The 15758-nt window shown below is 33.1% G+C and overlaps 2 protein-coding genes across 2 annotated transcripts in view; both read right to left on the bottom strand.

Moving 5' to 3' along the window:
- LOC105624881 overlaps positions 1–8614 on the bottom strand; it is a 35923-nt gene extending 27309 nt beyond the window's left edge. The window contains exons 1-13 of the mRNA XM_012206232.1: positions 8602–8614; positions 7231–7369; positions 4274–4574; positions 3454–3634; positions 3106–3356; positions 2860–3004; positions 2559–2771; positions 2296–2478; positions 2016–2213; positions 1781–1917; positions 1358–1694; positions 917–1189; positions 49–836 (exon numbers count right to left, since the gene is read on the bottom strand). Coding sequence (XP_012061622.1) covers positions 49–836; positions 917–1189; positions 1358–1694; positions 1781–1917; positions 2016–2213; positions 2296–2478; positions 2559–2771; positions 2860–3004; positions 3106–3356; positions 3454–3634; positions 4274–4574; positions 7231–7369; positions 8602–8614 — 3159 coding nt within the window. The remainder of the gene's footprint in view (positions 1–48; positions 837–916; positions 1190–1357; positions 1695–1780; positions 1918–2015; positions 2214–2295; positions 2479–2558; positions 2772–2859; positions 3005–3105; positions 3357–3453; positions 3635–4273; positions 4575–7230; positions 7370–8601) is intronic.
- An 883-nt stretch (positions 8615–9497) lies between these two features.
- On the bottom strand, positions 9498–15406 carry LOC105624883. Its single transcript, XM_012206233.1, has 9 exons — positions 15325–15406; positions 13902–14284; positions 13616–13838; positions 13182–13469; positions 12958–13085; positions 12720–12892; positions 12243–12639; positions 11737–12148; positions 9498–11650 (listed from the first exon to the last, which is right to left on the bottom strand). Exons 1-9 carry the CDS (start codon positions 15404–15406, stop codon positions 9498–9500), a joined length of 4239 nt encoding a protein of 1412 aa, XP_012061623.1.
- Between the last annotated feature and the right edge of the window lie 352 nt (positions 15407–15758).

The raw sequence follows: 15758 nt of genomic DNA on the forward strand, positions 1-15758 counted from the left end.
ATTTTTTAAATTATCTAACAATTTTTCTTTAGTAAATAATTCTTTTACTGCTTCGGTGCCATTTCTGTTATCTATTTCTGTTTTTTCAATCGGTTCTGTAAGTTGATGTTTTATCTTCATATCAACTTTATCTTCCGATTCATTCCTCTCATGCTCATAATCACCGGAGCCGGAATATTTTTCAGAATTATTTTTGTCCTTCTGTTGCTTCTTTTTTCGTTGCTTTTTTTTAGGAACACCGATCATTGAATCGAAAGAGGAATCTCCACCGATACCATCGTCTAGACTGGAACCGGTTGATCTTCCTGCGCTCAAGCTGCGTTTTCTATTGTTATCTATTGTTCCATGTTCCAATGTCATCTGTTTCAGGGCAAGACTTTCTGTGATGGAGAGATGTGCAGAGGATAAAGCGTCTGCAAAAGTATCGCTGTCATCCTGCTTCAAAGATGAAAGCGGAGACAATAGTGGCTCGTCTTTTTGTGCGCTATGAAAGCTTTCAGATTCTATGCGTTGGCTTTTTTCGCTTTTCGATAATGATAAACTCATTGATTTTTTCCTAGGAGGTCTATTAGGAACTTTTTCGTCTTCATCTGCATTATATCGAGTTGATCTTTTTAAGGAACTTCGGGAATCGCGTTCAGGCGAAAGGGCACGCGTCATATCATCCATAATGGAGACATCTTCGAAATCAGCTTCTGTTCGTAAATCATCATTGTCTTCCGCGCTAACAAAATAATCAGGAGATACATCGATTACTACAGCTTCCATTAACAAATTACTGGTCGTAGATGTTTCTTTGACAAATCTCATTGGTGGTAACTCAATCACATTGTGTTCTATACAAAAAGATGTAGCTTTTTAGCGTATATTTAATACTATTATATTTTGCTGAATCAACAAAAATTAATCTTTTTACCTGTAACATGCTCAGACAGCTGATCGGCGTACATTTCAACAATTTGTAGTGCCTCTTCCTCAGTAAGATCAGGTGTTTCGTACAGACTGACTGACATTTCTTTGCCATCAAAGCTAAAAGATACCTCGCCCCGCTCATCCAAAGTAACGGAATGATCCGTTTGCGGTGTGTCATACAATTGAGATGTTCGCTCTTCATGTATCGTTGACAATGACAAGTTTCTCGCTAGTTCATGACCATTTGATGACTGGATTTCTTTTGCATCTTTTTTATCTGTAAAGTTAAATAAAGTTACATATAAATAAATATAAAGCTCGCTTAGAATGTCAACGTAAAATAAAAACAGAATTGTTAAGAAAAACTTTTTATACTTTTCATATAGACGGATCATTATCAAGTGATAATAATTAAAAATTATTATGTGCAATAGGTAAATGCTACCTTCGAATCCTAGTAAAGATGCGGAACTACTGACTGTTCCCATGCAATTGATAGCTTCACAAGTATATATTCCTAAACAGCAAGTACCATCTTGTCCGGAAATAATTCGATGTATATCACCAGGCTTGAGTTCAACATTGTCTTTGTACCATTTTAAAACTGGCTGCGGAACGCCGATAACTTTGCATTCTAAATTTACAGCACCTTCTTCTGATAAGATCGCGCGTAGATTCTCGAGAAATTTTGGTTTTTTGTAATGCTTAGGAATAATTAATTTCAAAAAACAAGAAGTGACACTATGGCCAAAATCATTTGCCGCTACGCACTTCCACTCGGCCTAAAGAAATGCGAAAAAAAAAAACGCTTTTAATTGCTTTATATCACAGCAAATATGATTATATTATATATGTTATGAATATTCACTTGATCAATAAATTCGAGATTTCGCACTTCAAAATGGCATTTGCCAAGATTCTCTTTTGCTATCTGATATTTGTCAGATTCGTCCATTATTGCATCATCTCTGTACCAAGAAAGAGTTGGTTCCGGTGCTATGCTTACTAAAGAAAAAAGTATCTTTATCAGTGTAATGTAAAACTGCATGAGATAAGATAACAGTTATTCAACAATTTATTTATTAAAAAAAAACAGGAAATACCTTGTACTGTAAAGCGAAAATTTTCGTTTATTTTTGCTTCACAACTTCTGAGGCCTTTTATAAATTTTGGTGGTTGATTAGTGCTCAAAAGTTGGAAACGTTCTTCTTCGTTTAATTGATTTTGTATATCTTCGATGGTTAATTCTGCGGTACTCTTAGCTTCGCCCATGCAATTTTTCGCGATACAGCAATAAGAACCTAAATATTTTTAAATAAATCTATAACTTAAATAGAGACTAGGAAAAAAATAATATATAATAAATTTAACGGATACACATACCTAATGAATTAGTCCCGGTTAATTGATAAACGTCTCCTGGTTTAAGTTCTTGACCGTCTTTAAACCATCTCAGCAATGGCGTTGGGAAACCTACAACTTTACATTCGAATGAAACGAGACCTTCTTCCGTCAAGATTGCTTTCAGATTCTCCATAAAGCGGGGTTTCCTGTAGTTTCTTGGTACTTTATAGAAAATAAGATAAATGTTGATCGAATAATTATATTTTTTGTTATAAATTAGTTTTTATTATCATAATACGTACTAGACATTGCTACATAGCAACTCGTAAATTGTTTTATATTGTCTTCGCTGGTAACGACACATTTCCATTCACCCTCGTCCATGGCTTCTACTTGTTTTATTTCAATTGAATATCCTCCTATGCCATCCTCCATTATATGATACTTTTCGCTAGGCTCAATGCGGCCTTCTTTATTGTACCAGGCGATTGTTTTCGGCCAGGGTGGTATTTGAACTATCATTGTTGATAATGTTTCATTTATTGGCATGAGATAAATGTTAATAAAAACAGAAAGAATTATTATTAATTATTATTAATTTACCATAACAAGATAGTACTATAGTGTCTCCAATCCGACAACATTCATCTTGAAGTATCTGCTTAAATATCGGAAGAAGTCCGGATGGTGCCAAAGCATCTGCCGGTTTCAATGAACCTTCTCGGCTTCCTCTTCCAACTACGTGAACCTGAGATAAAATAACGTGTCTACATTTAATGAAATTGATGATAGAAAATATAAGAGAATCGTTACAATTGTTATTGCGCAATCGTAATAGTGAACGTTTACTTTTGAGGAAGAATAGGCCGTTCCCATGCAATTGATCGCCTCACATGTATAAACACCGAGAGATGTTGGATCATCGGGATTAGCAGTCAAAGCAAAAACATCGCCAGCTTTGATTTCCTTGTTGTCTTTAAACCATTTCAATACTGGCGTAGGCACACCGATTACTTTGCATTCCAACGACACGGTACCTGTCTCAGTGAGCAGCGCGCGGAGTTCTTCAACAAATTCTGGCTTTTTGTAAGCCTTGGGAACTAAAAATTTATCAGATTTATCAAAATTATTAATTATTAATTATTTAAAACGACCAAAGTTAAAAATGTCGAATAAATAGAGTGAGTGATCGATTACCAATGACGGTGAGAGTAGATGTGCATGAGGATCTTCCACTACGATTCTCCGCCATGCAAGTCCAGCATCCTTGGTCCTCAACTGTAACTGGAGCGACATCAACGCAATGAAAATTTCCTTCATGAACGAGAGAGAATCTAGATCCATTGTGAATAGGCGAAGCATCTTTATACCAAATTATCTGAAATTAGTGAATCTAATTTAAATGTAATATAAAAAAAATCTGTCGCTTAAAAAATCTTATTACTTTATTGTAATATCTCATATACGAATGTATAAACACGTTTTGTAATACACAGTATGCTATAATATATTAGGCTATTGCTTTTGCACGTATAGCGGAAGAGGCATGCGAAGAAATGTTGGAGTATATATTCCTTGGCATAGTATGCGGGCATGCGTAATAATAGTATTAATACGACGCACAAGAACGCGTAACCAGCTTCCTTTACTTTTCGTTTTTCGTCGCGAGTTCAGGTCATGGACCTCCCGGTCCATCTTAGTTCGCTTTTCTCGTTTCATCTGATACTAGGATAGAAGGAAGAGACATGTCTGACAATAAGTCACTGCTAGCACCATCAGGGTTCCAACTTTCCAGTTGATCGTAATACTTAATACTATGTATCATCCATTTATATGTTAAGCAGGGACGTATCTTATGTGATGTTATGGACATGAGTAAGTTGTCAAGTAGAATTTTCTTTTCTTGTTAATGTATGTACAAACTATTTAATTAAATTAATATTCTAATAAACACGTACAAATAAATCGTCTTCTGTCTGTTAGTATAAAGTAAAATTATCTCTATAGTAAATTATACCTTCAAAGTGGTTGAACTTCGAATTTCTACAAGAAATCTAGTTCGAGTGCCGACTTTTACCGCGAGATCGCTCAATCTTCTCAAGAAAACAGGAGGATCGTCCTCTTCATAACTTGGTTCGCTGATGCTCAAATCAAATTTCTTTAAAGCTCCTTTATCGTTTTCTTGTCCAAGTCTCGTTGCTACGAGAGAATAGTAACCCGTGTCATTTTTACGCGATTGCTTCAAGGTCAATTGAACGATATTGCCTCGCATTGATAATTGATAACGATCTGATGAAATTGGTAATCCATCTCGTATTCTGCAAATTTTATAAATTAAATAATATTAATTTATCATGAGGGCAAATCAAATTAGAGTAAATTTAAATGAAAAAGAAAAGTTGCTATAATCTTCATTTGTCCAAAATATCTGTCTATCTTGCTGTGTTCTTCATATACGTATTTTACATCTACACTACATAAAAATATATTGGCCCGACATATTTCGGTCAACAGGATGATCTAGAGTCTTGGCATTGCTCTACTGCCCTATTTTTGTCACCTTTTTCACAATGTGAAAAGCTTGTTTAAAATTAAGAAGAAAGTTGTCTACATCTAATAAAGTAATCTTTCACTTGTTTCATTTATAAATAAATTATCATGTTGTGTAAAAAATAGTAGAAATGTAGAATGATCCTAAAAATATCATATACCAATGTATTAGACATTGCAACTTGATGCAATTGCATGCATCTGACATGAGAGCTCACGCAATATGACGCGACATTGTCCTTTAGTGTAATTTAATTTCTATTATTCACTTTATATATTAATAACATATATATTTAAATATTTAAGAATATGAATGATATTATAGCTCTGAGAAACTATATAATTATTTGTAGAAATTAATACATTAAATTAAATCAAGAACTTTTTTATTTTCCTACCGATATTCCGATCCATCGGAGGAGGACCCGGTAATAACGTTCTTTTTATCATTAGTGCATTTACAGCAATCGCTTCCCATGATGAACCAAAATAAAAGAAGTAATTTCTTGTTTTATATCAGAATGCACTATCAATGAGATAACAGCCATAAATTGTCCACATTTTTTTTACAGACACACAACATTTCGGATTTAGCTTTAGAAATTCTTCAATATCACATCTCTTTTTATTTTTCACATTTCTTTTCAGAACATCAACAATGATTTGCCTACTTCAATTTCTAAAGTATTGATCTGTCGTGTATAATCTTTCTTCATGACACTGTAAGCACCGCGTGAGCGACAAAATTAGCAGAATACACATTGGTCGATCGAATTCTAACAGCGCGATGGCGCTCTGCAAATTCATTTTATTGAGTCATCGATATACGTCTCAAATTTATCAAGAATATCAACACATTCATTTAATTTTAATTGTATATCATCAAATTGTGTGACATTTTGTTTTTTTTAACGTGTAAATTTTAATTTCCCTTCAATTTTCCATGACATTATATCTTTTTTTTAAGTTTACAAGATTATAGATTTTCGAGCCTTTTAAAAGATTTTTATTCAAAGATAGAATCCACGATAGAGAAGCAAGCCCTCTTATATTTTTAATTCATGATTTAATTTAATTATTCGTATTTAAGATTGTTTGAAACAAATGTACAAGGAAACGACAATTGGCCGAGCTTTAAATTAGAGTTTCAACAATTTGGATTTAATTGAGTCCATGTAACCATCTTTTTAAACTTTTGATAAGTAAGAGACGCATACTGATACACTCAAATCGAATGATTTAAAACTCTTTCTTAGGAATTTGTTGGTCGTCGCGACGCTCTTTCAGCGTTAGACTGATAGCGAAATGCCAACGTCAAACTGTCCCCTCCCAATTTTCCACCTCCATCAACGAGTACGTTGAGATAGTTTCGAGGAACTCTAAGCAACAGGCTATTTCATATAGAAGCTAATAAGAGCCAACCGAGGAATAGCTGGACCGAGCGAGAGCATTGGGCATCTTTCATATTTCTATGAAAATTTTGATCAGTCAAGATTAGTTTATAATAATATTTAGCATATAATATTTTAGCGTATAATAATATTTATTGCAGAAGGGTTATATTATATGTTAAAAACCAAAATTTTCATAATTCATTCGTATTACCATTATTGCTTCTGCATCGTTATTATGATGAAAATATTTTAAGCTAAAGAATATGTGGGATATACGGTTTCGCATTAAGAATTCGATAAACATCACGATTATATTATGAAATCATTGCATAAATGCACCGCAGATAGATTTCAAGTTGTGCGAAATATTTTACTTTTTCGAATGTTTTCATAAAATTCGTTACATAAAATAAGAAGTAGCAAATGTATAATGATTTATCTATACCTCTGTATCTTTTTCTTAATGTTGATTTGATTTTTTTAAAACGCTGAATATATGCATATATATCGGAAAATAATTGATAATGACAATTATAACATTTAGTTTTTGATCTTATTCAAGATGTAAAAATAAAAATATATGGTACGTTCTTAAAATATTTCGGAATAACTTAAATCAGAACATGATATCCTTTTATAAATCATGAAAAAATCTATTACAAGCATAAACTGTTACAATAGCATATTGTTTACTTTCTTTGATACTTATTGATGTTTAAACGTCAAAAGTACAGACATATATGTTGCTTACATTCCTAGCATTGGCAAAGTGATCTATGCAGGAATATTGAGTGAAGCTACATGAGGCAAGTGTAATTCGGTTCTCCGAAATTAAGTGCGCGACAGCTCAAAATAACTTGCGTTTGATCCTTGGCACGTCCCAAGGTTCTATGTAAAATTAAGGCCAATGTATGAGAGTGAACGATAATGTGAAAACGAAACATTATTTCCAAATTAAAAAATTACGTTACAATAGGAACGAGTACACATATAAAAAAGCTGTTAGCATTTTAGTCTAGTATAAACTTACAGTTCGAATCGTAAGTCATCGTAATTTTCAGATAGAGCCAATTTCAGTTCGATAATAATATCTTCACCTACATATCCTTGAACTGATACGATCTGATCTTCTTCGATCCATTCTGGTGGCCCTTTATTTTTCAACGTATCTGCATACATTTACATAGCACGGTAATTAATTACATTTTTGCACTTTTACAATATAAAAAGGTTTATTATTAATTTTAATATTGAAGACTCTTATTAAAGAACTATTTTTTATCGATATACGATGACGGGAGGAAACTTTCTGTTGAAAAGCTTCGAGACTCACGTGCTTTGCAAAATTATTAGGAATGATAGTAATACGCTTATGCAAAATATTTTTATACAACATACACCTCCAAGGGATGTCCCTACAGACATCCAAAGGACAATCTACGTCCTAAGGATGTTCCCCAGACGTTCCTCGGATAAAATATGCAGTGTGAAATAGCATATAAACAATGTACAACAACACATAGACAATGTAACAAAAGCATGATAAAGAACAAAACTATTTAAGACAATAAATTGAAAAGCCAATCTATCAAAGTTTCAAAAATCTTATATTTTTCTTCGAAAAATTGCTTCTTCTAATAAATTTTACAACCTGAAATATACTTCGTATTTTGATTAAATGCGCTTATGCACACCCAAATACAACATTATAAGTAAAAATGTTTATCTAGCAGAAATTTTGGCAAACAACACTATTGATCTTTATATTGAATTATGATTTTGTGAAGACATTAATTATGAATTTATTAAGCATATTTTGTAAAACAAACATTTTTTACTCATTTAATATGTATAATATAAATGAGAATTTATATTAGCTGTAAAATAACGTGATTTATGTGTATATAAAACTAAAATTGATGACTATTAAAGACAAAGTTTAGCGACATTCAATAATTACAAGAATTAAAAGAATATATACGAGTATAGATATAAGTAATAAATAAATTTTGTCATTTTGAACAATAAATATTTTTCATACTAATTATACAAGTTTTTTGTTATCTTTTTATATTAACTTCTCTTTTATGAATTCTTAAGCTAAGTTATCATTTACCATTTTTACGCATTTTATTTACACATTGACATTTACACGATTCATATATCTTTTCCCTCCTCCTGTTATAATATTTTATTTATATGTCGTATAGATAAACAATTGACACGCTATCATTTTTTTCATTGCAATTATATAAGACATATATAAGACATAAAAATTAAAAATCCGGCACCTTCCGTCATGTTGTTAATAAATCAACTGCATCGATCAAGATATCGTCTTGGTTCAGCATTGCTGGCTATACCGGCTATACCGGCAAAGCAATTCAATCGTGCATCTTACCTGTTAAGGTCATCTCAATAGATGTTATGTAGAACAATCTTTCCGTATATTGACATTACGTGCAGAGATCCGAGATGCGTACGCGTATATTACTCGAGAAGACCTGCACTATCGTCTTCCGCCACTACCGTCACCAACTTGTTTCTGTCTCGATCCTATATTAATACAGCACACTCTATGCTACGATGTCTGACGGTAGGAGGCCCTGCTCCGTTCTAAAATCGTCTCGATACCATACTCTCAGCTTTGTCGTTTTAACGAAAGAAGCACATGCGCCGTCTGAAATCTTCGTATCCTCGTACCCTCTTTCCATAATATCTAGTTGTCGCTGATGTAATTGCTAGTAACATTCATAATTCTTAATTTTATAATTTTTTTTCTTTCTGTTTTCTTGTTCTATATCTCATTTACATATATTTTAAAATTGCAATTAAATAATTAAGTAAATATTAAATTTAGTAGAATAGCAAAAAAAAAACATTATTCGTATTGCAAAATTTTATATGGAAGCTAGATAATTTTAGAATAACATATAATCACGTATAATAATAATAATAATAATAATAATATACATAACATATTAATATAATATGAAATAATGGAGCATGTAATAATTAATATTTTAATGTAGTGTGAAAACATATATAATTTATTAGGAGTACAGAATTAACATTCATTATAAATAACAGATAACAATAACAAGATTTCGATTAAAACATATATGAGAATACTATAAAGTAATTTGTGATTTAATATGTATGTAATACTATTTCACTTTAGTGTATAAATTATATCTCTTTGTTAAATTATTATATCGATTAAAATATTTTAAATTATTTAGAATATTTTAATCAATAAATAAGATGTATATGTGATTATCCTGTTACATCGGACAATTAATATTTCTTGGTAGATCGCTTCCAACGACGTGGCATCCACCCATGTATTTCTTCTTGTATTTTCCGATATAGAAGAAGCACGATAAACGGAATCGCCAAAGTTTCCTTTTTAAAGAAATAAATATACATTGCAGCTATTAGTAATGTCAAGTCGGTTATATAGCTTACGGTCGATCTGACTGTTCTTTTAGCATCTAAAGCTAACTTTCCGTTTGCTTGATTAAAACAGTTTTCTCGTGCATTCTCCTTAGTTTCTTCTATTTCTTTTTTCATTGCTCGATGCTTACTATTCTCGAGTGCTTTTTGCAATTTCTCAACCTTCGATTCTATTGGTACTGTCGTTCCAAATCTTTCCCTAGAACTTGATCGTGATGAGGAGCGCGAGGAAGGTCTAGAAGATATTTTAGATCTACGAAAATCATGCTCGTTCAATTCATTTTTTGTTAAAGATCGATTATTTCTTTCCTTAGAAGGTGTACGATTTCTGGTCTTCGAAGATGATCTTGAAGAAGTACCTCCTATTCTTTCACTTCTTCTCGCAGCTGGAGATTGGTCCCTGGAGTTTGGTCTACTTTTACGCTTCGCAGTCATCGCATTTCTCGTTGGAGTCGTACCTCTAGCATCAACGCTTTCTCTCTTAGAATACGATGCTTGATTATCTTTTTTTTCTTCATTGATTTCATTCTTATTTTTAATTTTTAATTTTAATTTCTTATTCTGGTCTTGTTTGTCTATTAATTTTGGTGCATGTTTTTCTTGTACTCGATACTTTTGATCTTGATCTTCAGAAAATGAAGATCTCCGAGAGCTGGCTGCGCTACCGTGTCGTGAATGACTCGAATATTCTCGCACTATCTCAGTATATTGATTTATAACAGCCATTTTAGCTTCTATTTCGGCTGCTTCTTCTTCAGGTGTTATGGATCGCAATTTCGATTGCATTCTTCGACTTTTTGCTGCTTCTGCTGCAGATATAATACTATCTGTATCTGATTCTGACATCGTAGGAGTCTTTAGAGTCTCGGACACAATAGACATAGGAAGATTCAAAATTTTGTTATTAGTATCCATATTTATCTCTTCTATATCTTCTTGTTGATACGATTGCGATAATGCCTTCCTAATTGGTTTTTCTGGAGGAATCGATCTACCAAAATTGTTCTGAGTAATTGTCATTTCGTCTTTGGGCTTTTTTAGGATTGATTTGGGCATCACATTATTAGATGAGGCGGAAGTAACCGTTCTGATGGGTGAAAGAGATGAAATCTCACAAATTGGTAACCTGTCATACGAAATCTGTAGTTCTGGTTCGACATGTGGTATTGGTTTTCCCCTAGGATGATAAGTATCTTCTTCATCGATAATTTGTCTTGCCAGAATCCTTGATTTTAATAATTTCAAATCCTCGCTGTCTGCACTACTGATCTCTTCTGATGACTCTTCGGAAGTCTCAATGCTAATATTTTTCTCTTTCTCTGTTTCCTTTGTTTGAGCCAGCGATTGAGATTCTACTTTATCCACAGTAATGGATGATGGAATTATCACCTTCTCTTCATTATACATTTGAATCGACTCCTCTTGTTGCACCTCTTTTAATAACGGCACAGTCGTTTCGTGCCATCTACGCAGACGTTCCACGAATTCGACTTTGTTGCTCTTTTCCCAAGGGTCTGCCATTATCATTTCAGAGGGAAGATTTGGGTCTGATCTAGCTTCAACATCCAATAACAAAACTGGTGAAAGAAGTTTTAATGTTTTTGATGCCGCATCTGTTTGTCCTTCGCTCAATCTTCGACGATTCTTTTTGGCTTGCCAGGAAATGATTAAATTTTTCGTAGTAGTACCAGAATTGGATAAGCGTCTTCGAAGCGATGGTCTTTGAACAGATTCGACATCTAATAGTGTCAGTTTGGTTTGTTTCTCAAATTGCGTTTTTTGTTTGGCAGTTTCGGATGCCTCTTCAGCAGCAACTGCGCGATAAAAGCGTTCCATAGCTCGTTCGTGAAGAAGTTCAGTAGAGCTAACCGCTTCTCGCATTATTTCCACCATTTGATGCTGCGCGCTAAATAATTCTGGAAGAGATAATGATATTGGTGGTGGTATGAGATCATCCTCATCTTCTATTAACTCAATCATATTCTGTTTATCATCTAAAACAGTGATTATAAAGTTAACATTTACAGACAATTTTTATTTTTCAAAAATATTTTAATAAAAAAATTTCACTTGTACTTACTTATACTGCTTTTAACTCGAATTTCTGTAGAGTTCTCCATGCTGATATCTTCCTCTTGTGTTTCATCTTCTGGATATAAAACAAGCATGAATTCCGAGCTACCGTGTAATGCGTTCTCATCATGCTCTTGCAATATTCTCTGAGATTGCAAATTATCCAATGATAATAATTCGTTTACAACGGTCTGTTTTTTTGGAATTGAATTTGATGATAATAAAAATTGATAGTTCGCTGTAGTACGATTCTCCTCATTCTGATATTCTTGAATTCTTGGCACGTTGAGTGGAGAGAGACTCCTTTCTTTGATTATAAAATGTGACGTGATATTGTCTTCGATAATTGGAGAAGAGACTTGCATAGTTGGTATTGATTTTAATGTCATTGTTGTTTCTTCTTTCGTAATAACATCTTGCTACATTCAAAAATAAATATATTATTATATAGTATTTTTTTTCTTTTAAGCCAGTATTTATTTATAGCGTTTTTTACACTTTATTATTTCTTACCTTGTCTTTCGCATTTATCGCAATATTTGATTGGTTGGTATGATTTCTAAGAAAAACTTGTTGCTTCGTGGAATTGTGCTCTCTTGATCTGACCGGAGGAATCGGAGGTTCTTCTTTTTCCAAAGTATCCAGTGCAAATGTTACTTTACTATCGGCTCTGGACGGTCTATCCAATGTAGAAGTTGGCATTGCGAGTCGTTGCACCGAAGCTGATCGCTCATCGTATTTAAAGCGACTATTACTTTCGTCGTCTCGGATTTTAGCTTCTTCTCTTGTTAGACTTCTAGTTCTTTGCGCTGGCATAGTGAAACTCACCTCTCTCTCTCGTTTATCACCACGAGATCTGCTGATCTCTCGATGACTTTGCGATTTTTCATTCAAAGACGGTGTTACGATTCTACAACGTAAAATTATGAATTTATTGTTGCGTAACTAAATGTATGCTAAATTTAAATATTTGTCGATAATATAAAGTACCTTCGTTTAATGTCTGGAATGAAAATAACATCGCTTTCTTCACTCGGATCACTGACTCCGTAAGGATTCTCAGCTTTCACACGAAATTTGTATTCAGAACCTTCGATTAATTCAGTTAATGTTGCGGTTGTGCGTCTGCTTGTAACTGCCTTAAGCCATACCTCCCAGCCAATCTAAAATATCATTGCCAAGTTTCTGAAAATTTTTACATATGGAAATAATAATTTCAATTACGTACTCTGTAGTACTCGATAATATAAGTCCCGATTTTACATCCGCCGTCATCTTCTGGTTCCTTCCACGACAACGTCACCGATCTACCTAGTGTCATCGCAACAGCTATTTTACCAGGAGCAGCGGGTCGATCTGTTGATAAAATCGATAATTCAAAAAAACACGTAACTTATCAAATTTACATGACATTTTAAAATCCTAGTCTTTAAATTAATGTAATATCATCACCTGTCACAGTGACTAGAAAAGACGCAGTATCTTCGCCTAATTTATTTGCGACTTTAACAGTGTATTCTCCTCGATCATTTCGTTTGGCATCTGGTATTCTCAATACTGATTCACCATCCATCACTTCAAATATATGTCTAATATCTTTGGATATCAGTTCTCCGTCATGATACCAGGTGACAAAAGGCGTTGGTCTACCTGCTAAAGATACTTTCAGTCTAATAGTCTCATCTTGCTCAAAAAGTAAACCATCTTCATATTGACGTGGCAATCGTATCCGTGGAGATGCTAAGACAAATAATTCAGCAATTTATCGATATTAAAAAATAATGTTTATTTGCTTCGAAAATAGGATTGAATCGAATATAGGATCTTCTTATTTAAAATTTGAATCACATATTTATATTTACATATTTTTTATTTTGATAATTTACCTTCAAGAATTAATTTAGCTTTGGTAGCAACATGACCTGCTCGATTGGTGGCGGTACATTTAATTTCACCCTCATCATTAAGCGCGGTCTGATGAATCAAGAGAACACTTTTTCCATTATCCGTAATAATTCTAGTGCGTCTACTACTAAAGATCTCGAAACCGTCTTTAAACCATGAAATTTTTGGCAATGGTGTACCAGAGAAGTGTATGACAAATTCAGTCTATATTGGAAAATTACAAATGCATTAAGTTTTATGATTGAACGTGCAATAATCTTTACGTACCTGTTCGTTTTCGAGTGCAACCGTATCTTTAAGCTCTAGATCGAAATGAGGAGCGCAAGCGACAGCGGCTCTTTGTAAAGTAACTGTGAGTGGTTCGGAGACTTCGCTTGATTGTGAAAATCCAAGTGCGTTTTGTGCTCTGACTCGAAATTGGTAACGCCATCCTGGCTCAAGCCCACTGAGAGTTAGTTCTGGAAAAGCACAAAGACCGGAGGTGCTTCGTATCCAATGAGGAGAGCCTAGTCGCCGATGTTCGATCAAGTATCCGACGATCGCCGATCCACCATTACTTGGTGATCTCTCCCATCGTATTGCAACAAGATCTGGCTGCGTTTCGTTCGTTCCCGAAATCAAGATAGGTCTGCCTGGTGGGGCCGGAAGACCTATACCAAATTTCTTCAGTTCTTTTAAGTTTTCATAAAATTAATAATTAATCTATTTTGTAATAATTATGCATTTAATAATATTCTTTTTTATTTGAAACTGAAGAAAGTGACAAGCAAACATAATATTAATGTTAAGAAATATATTCTCTAGAACTATATTATATTCATGTATGTATATAGAAGCAGATGATTTTCAACATCGGTACGTAAGTACCGCTCCCAAAATAAAATGCGTCGCGTTTGGCAGTACAGTAGAGTACTGAACCGGCGCATTATCATTAGATTAAGTATTTGAGATATCCTGATTTCGCATAATGTTCATTGATTATGTATTAAAAATGGACATTATACAATGTTATAGTAATTAATGGAGTAGACTGAAAATCAATCTAAATCGTTTCTAAATCAAAGTTAGTAACAGTCTAATTTTAGATGCTATTCGATATCGAAATTAATTGAACGTAATTGCGTGTGACAACAATTTTTGTAATCTTTTATATCTTAAGTTTGTATCACTAGCAATAGGAAAATGAACTATATGAAAAAAATAGATAATGATGACATTTATAATAAAAAAATAATAAATCTTGACAGAATACAATGTAGTTATAATAATGTAATTATTATGTAAATTATAAATTGTACGACACATATTAGAAAATAATTTATTATTAATATTTTTACTACTATTAAGTGTAATTATATTATTATAATATAAAAAAAGATAATTTATATATATTTAAGAAAATGGGTAAAGATTATATCTTTCGGAAGTAATAAAAACATTTATTACTTTTAAAAATAAATAATTATTTTGTTGTTATAAACGTTATGATAGGAAAGGTAGAAAAAAAAGAGAAACAAGGAAAAATCTTTATGCTGATGTATTTCAAAATATAACATTTATTGCACTAAATTAGATAGCGATTTCTTCTTTTTTAGTTCAACATGGTAATTTACTCTTGATTCTCAATAATGATTTTTCAAAATGATTAAGAATCATAGCATTAAAAGGCTAAAACAATAGACTAATTTACCTGGATTATCCCAACGCGTTTTTTTCGAGCTGGTGCCAACGGAGATACTTCTTGAATAATCTTTCGTGGTAGCGTTGCCCATTGTCGTGTTTCTTCTTCCTCCTCCTTCTTGTTGAGGAGATCGCTTTGCTCGACGATTACCCCGTTAATTTTCCGATCGTTCTCACATATCAAAATATCAAAAGTATCACATTTACAGTACTATCTAAAGAATGATCAAAGAGCAAAATGATGCTGATGATGCCCAACTTGGGTGAAAGAGGGATAGAAAGAGAGAGAGAGACAGAGAGAGAGAGAGAGAGAGAGAGAGAGAGAGAGAGAGAGAGAAGAGAAGAGAGAAGAGATAGAAGAAGAAAAGAAAGAAGTAGAACGAAAGAGGAGAAGAAGATAGACAAATATGTCTTAGTATTATACGACGACGAGGCTCGAGTGGA

Source organism: Atta cephalotes, assembly GCF_000143395.1.
Source record: "Atta cephalotes unplaced genomic scaffold scaffold00092, whole genome shotgun sequence".
Lineage (NCBI taxonomy): Eukaryota > Metazoa > Arthropoda > Insecta > Hymenoptera > Formicidae > Atta > Atta cephalotes.

Excerpts from the sequence above, each read along its gene's own strand:
- LOC105624883 (XM_012206233.1), bottom strand. The coding sequence starts at position 15,406 with ATGGGCAACGCTACCACGAAAGATTATTCAAGAAGTATCTCCGTTGGC. Across the intron at positions 13,839-13,901 it reads TTGCACTCGAAAACGAACAG|ACTGAATTTGTCATACACTT; the intron begins GTACGTAAAGAT and ends TTTCCAATATAG. Across the intron at positions 11,651-11,736 it reads TCGAGTTAAAAGCAGTATAA|ATGATAAACAGAATATGATT; the intron begins GTAAGTACAAGT and ends TCACTGTTTTAG.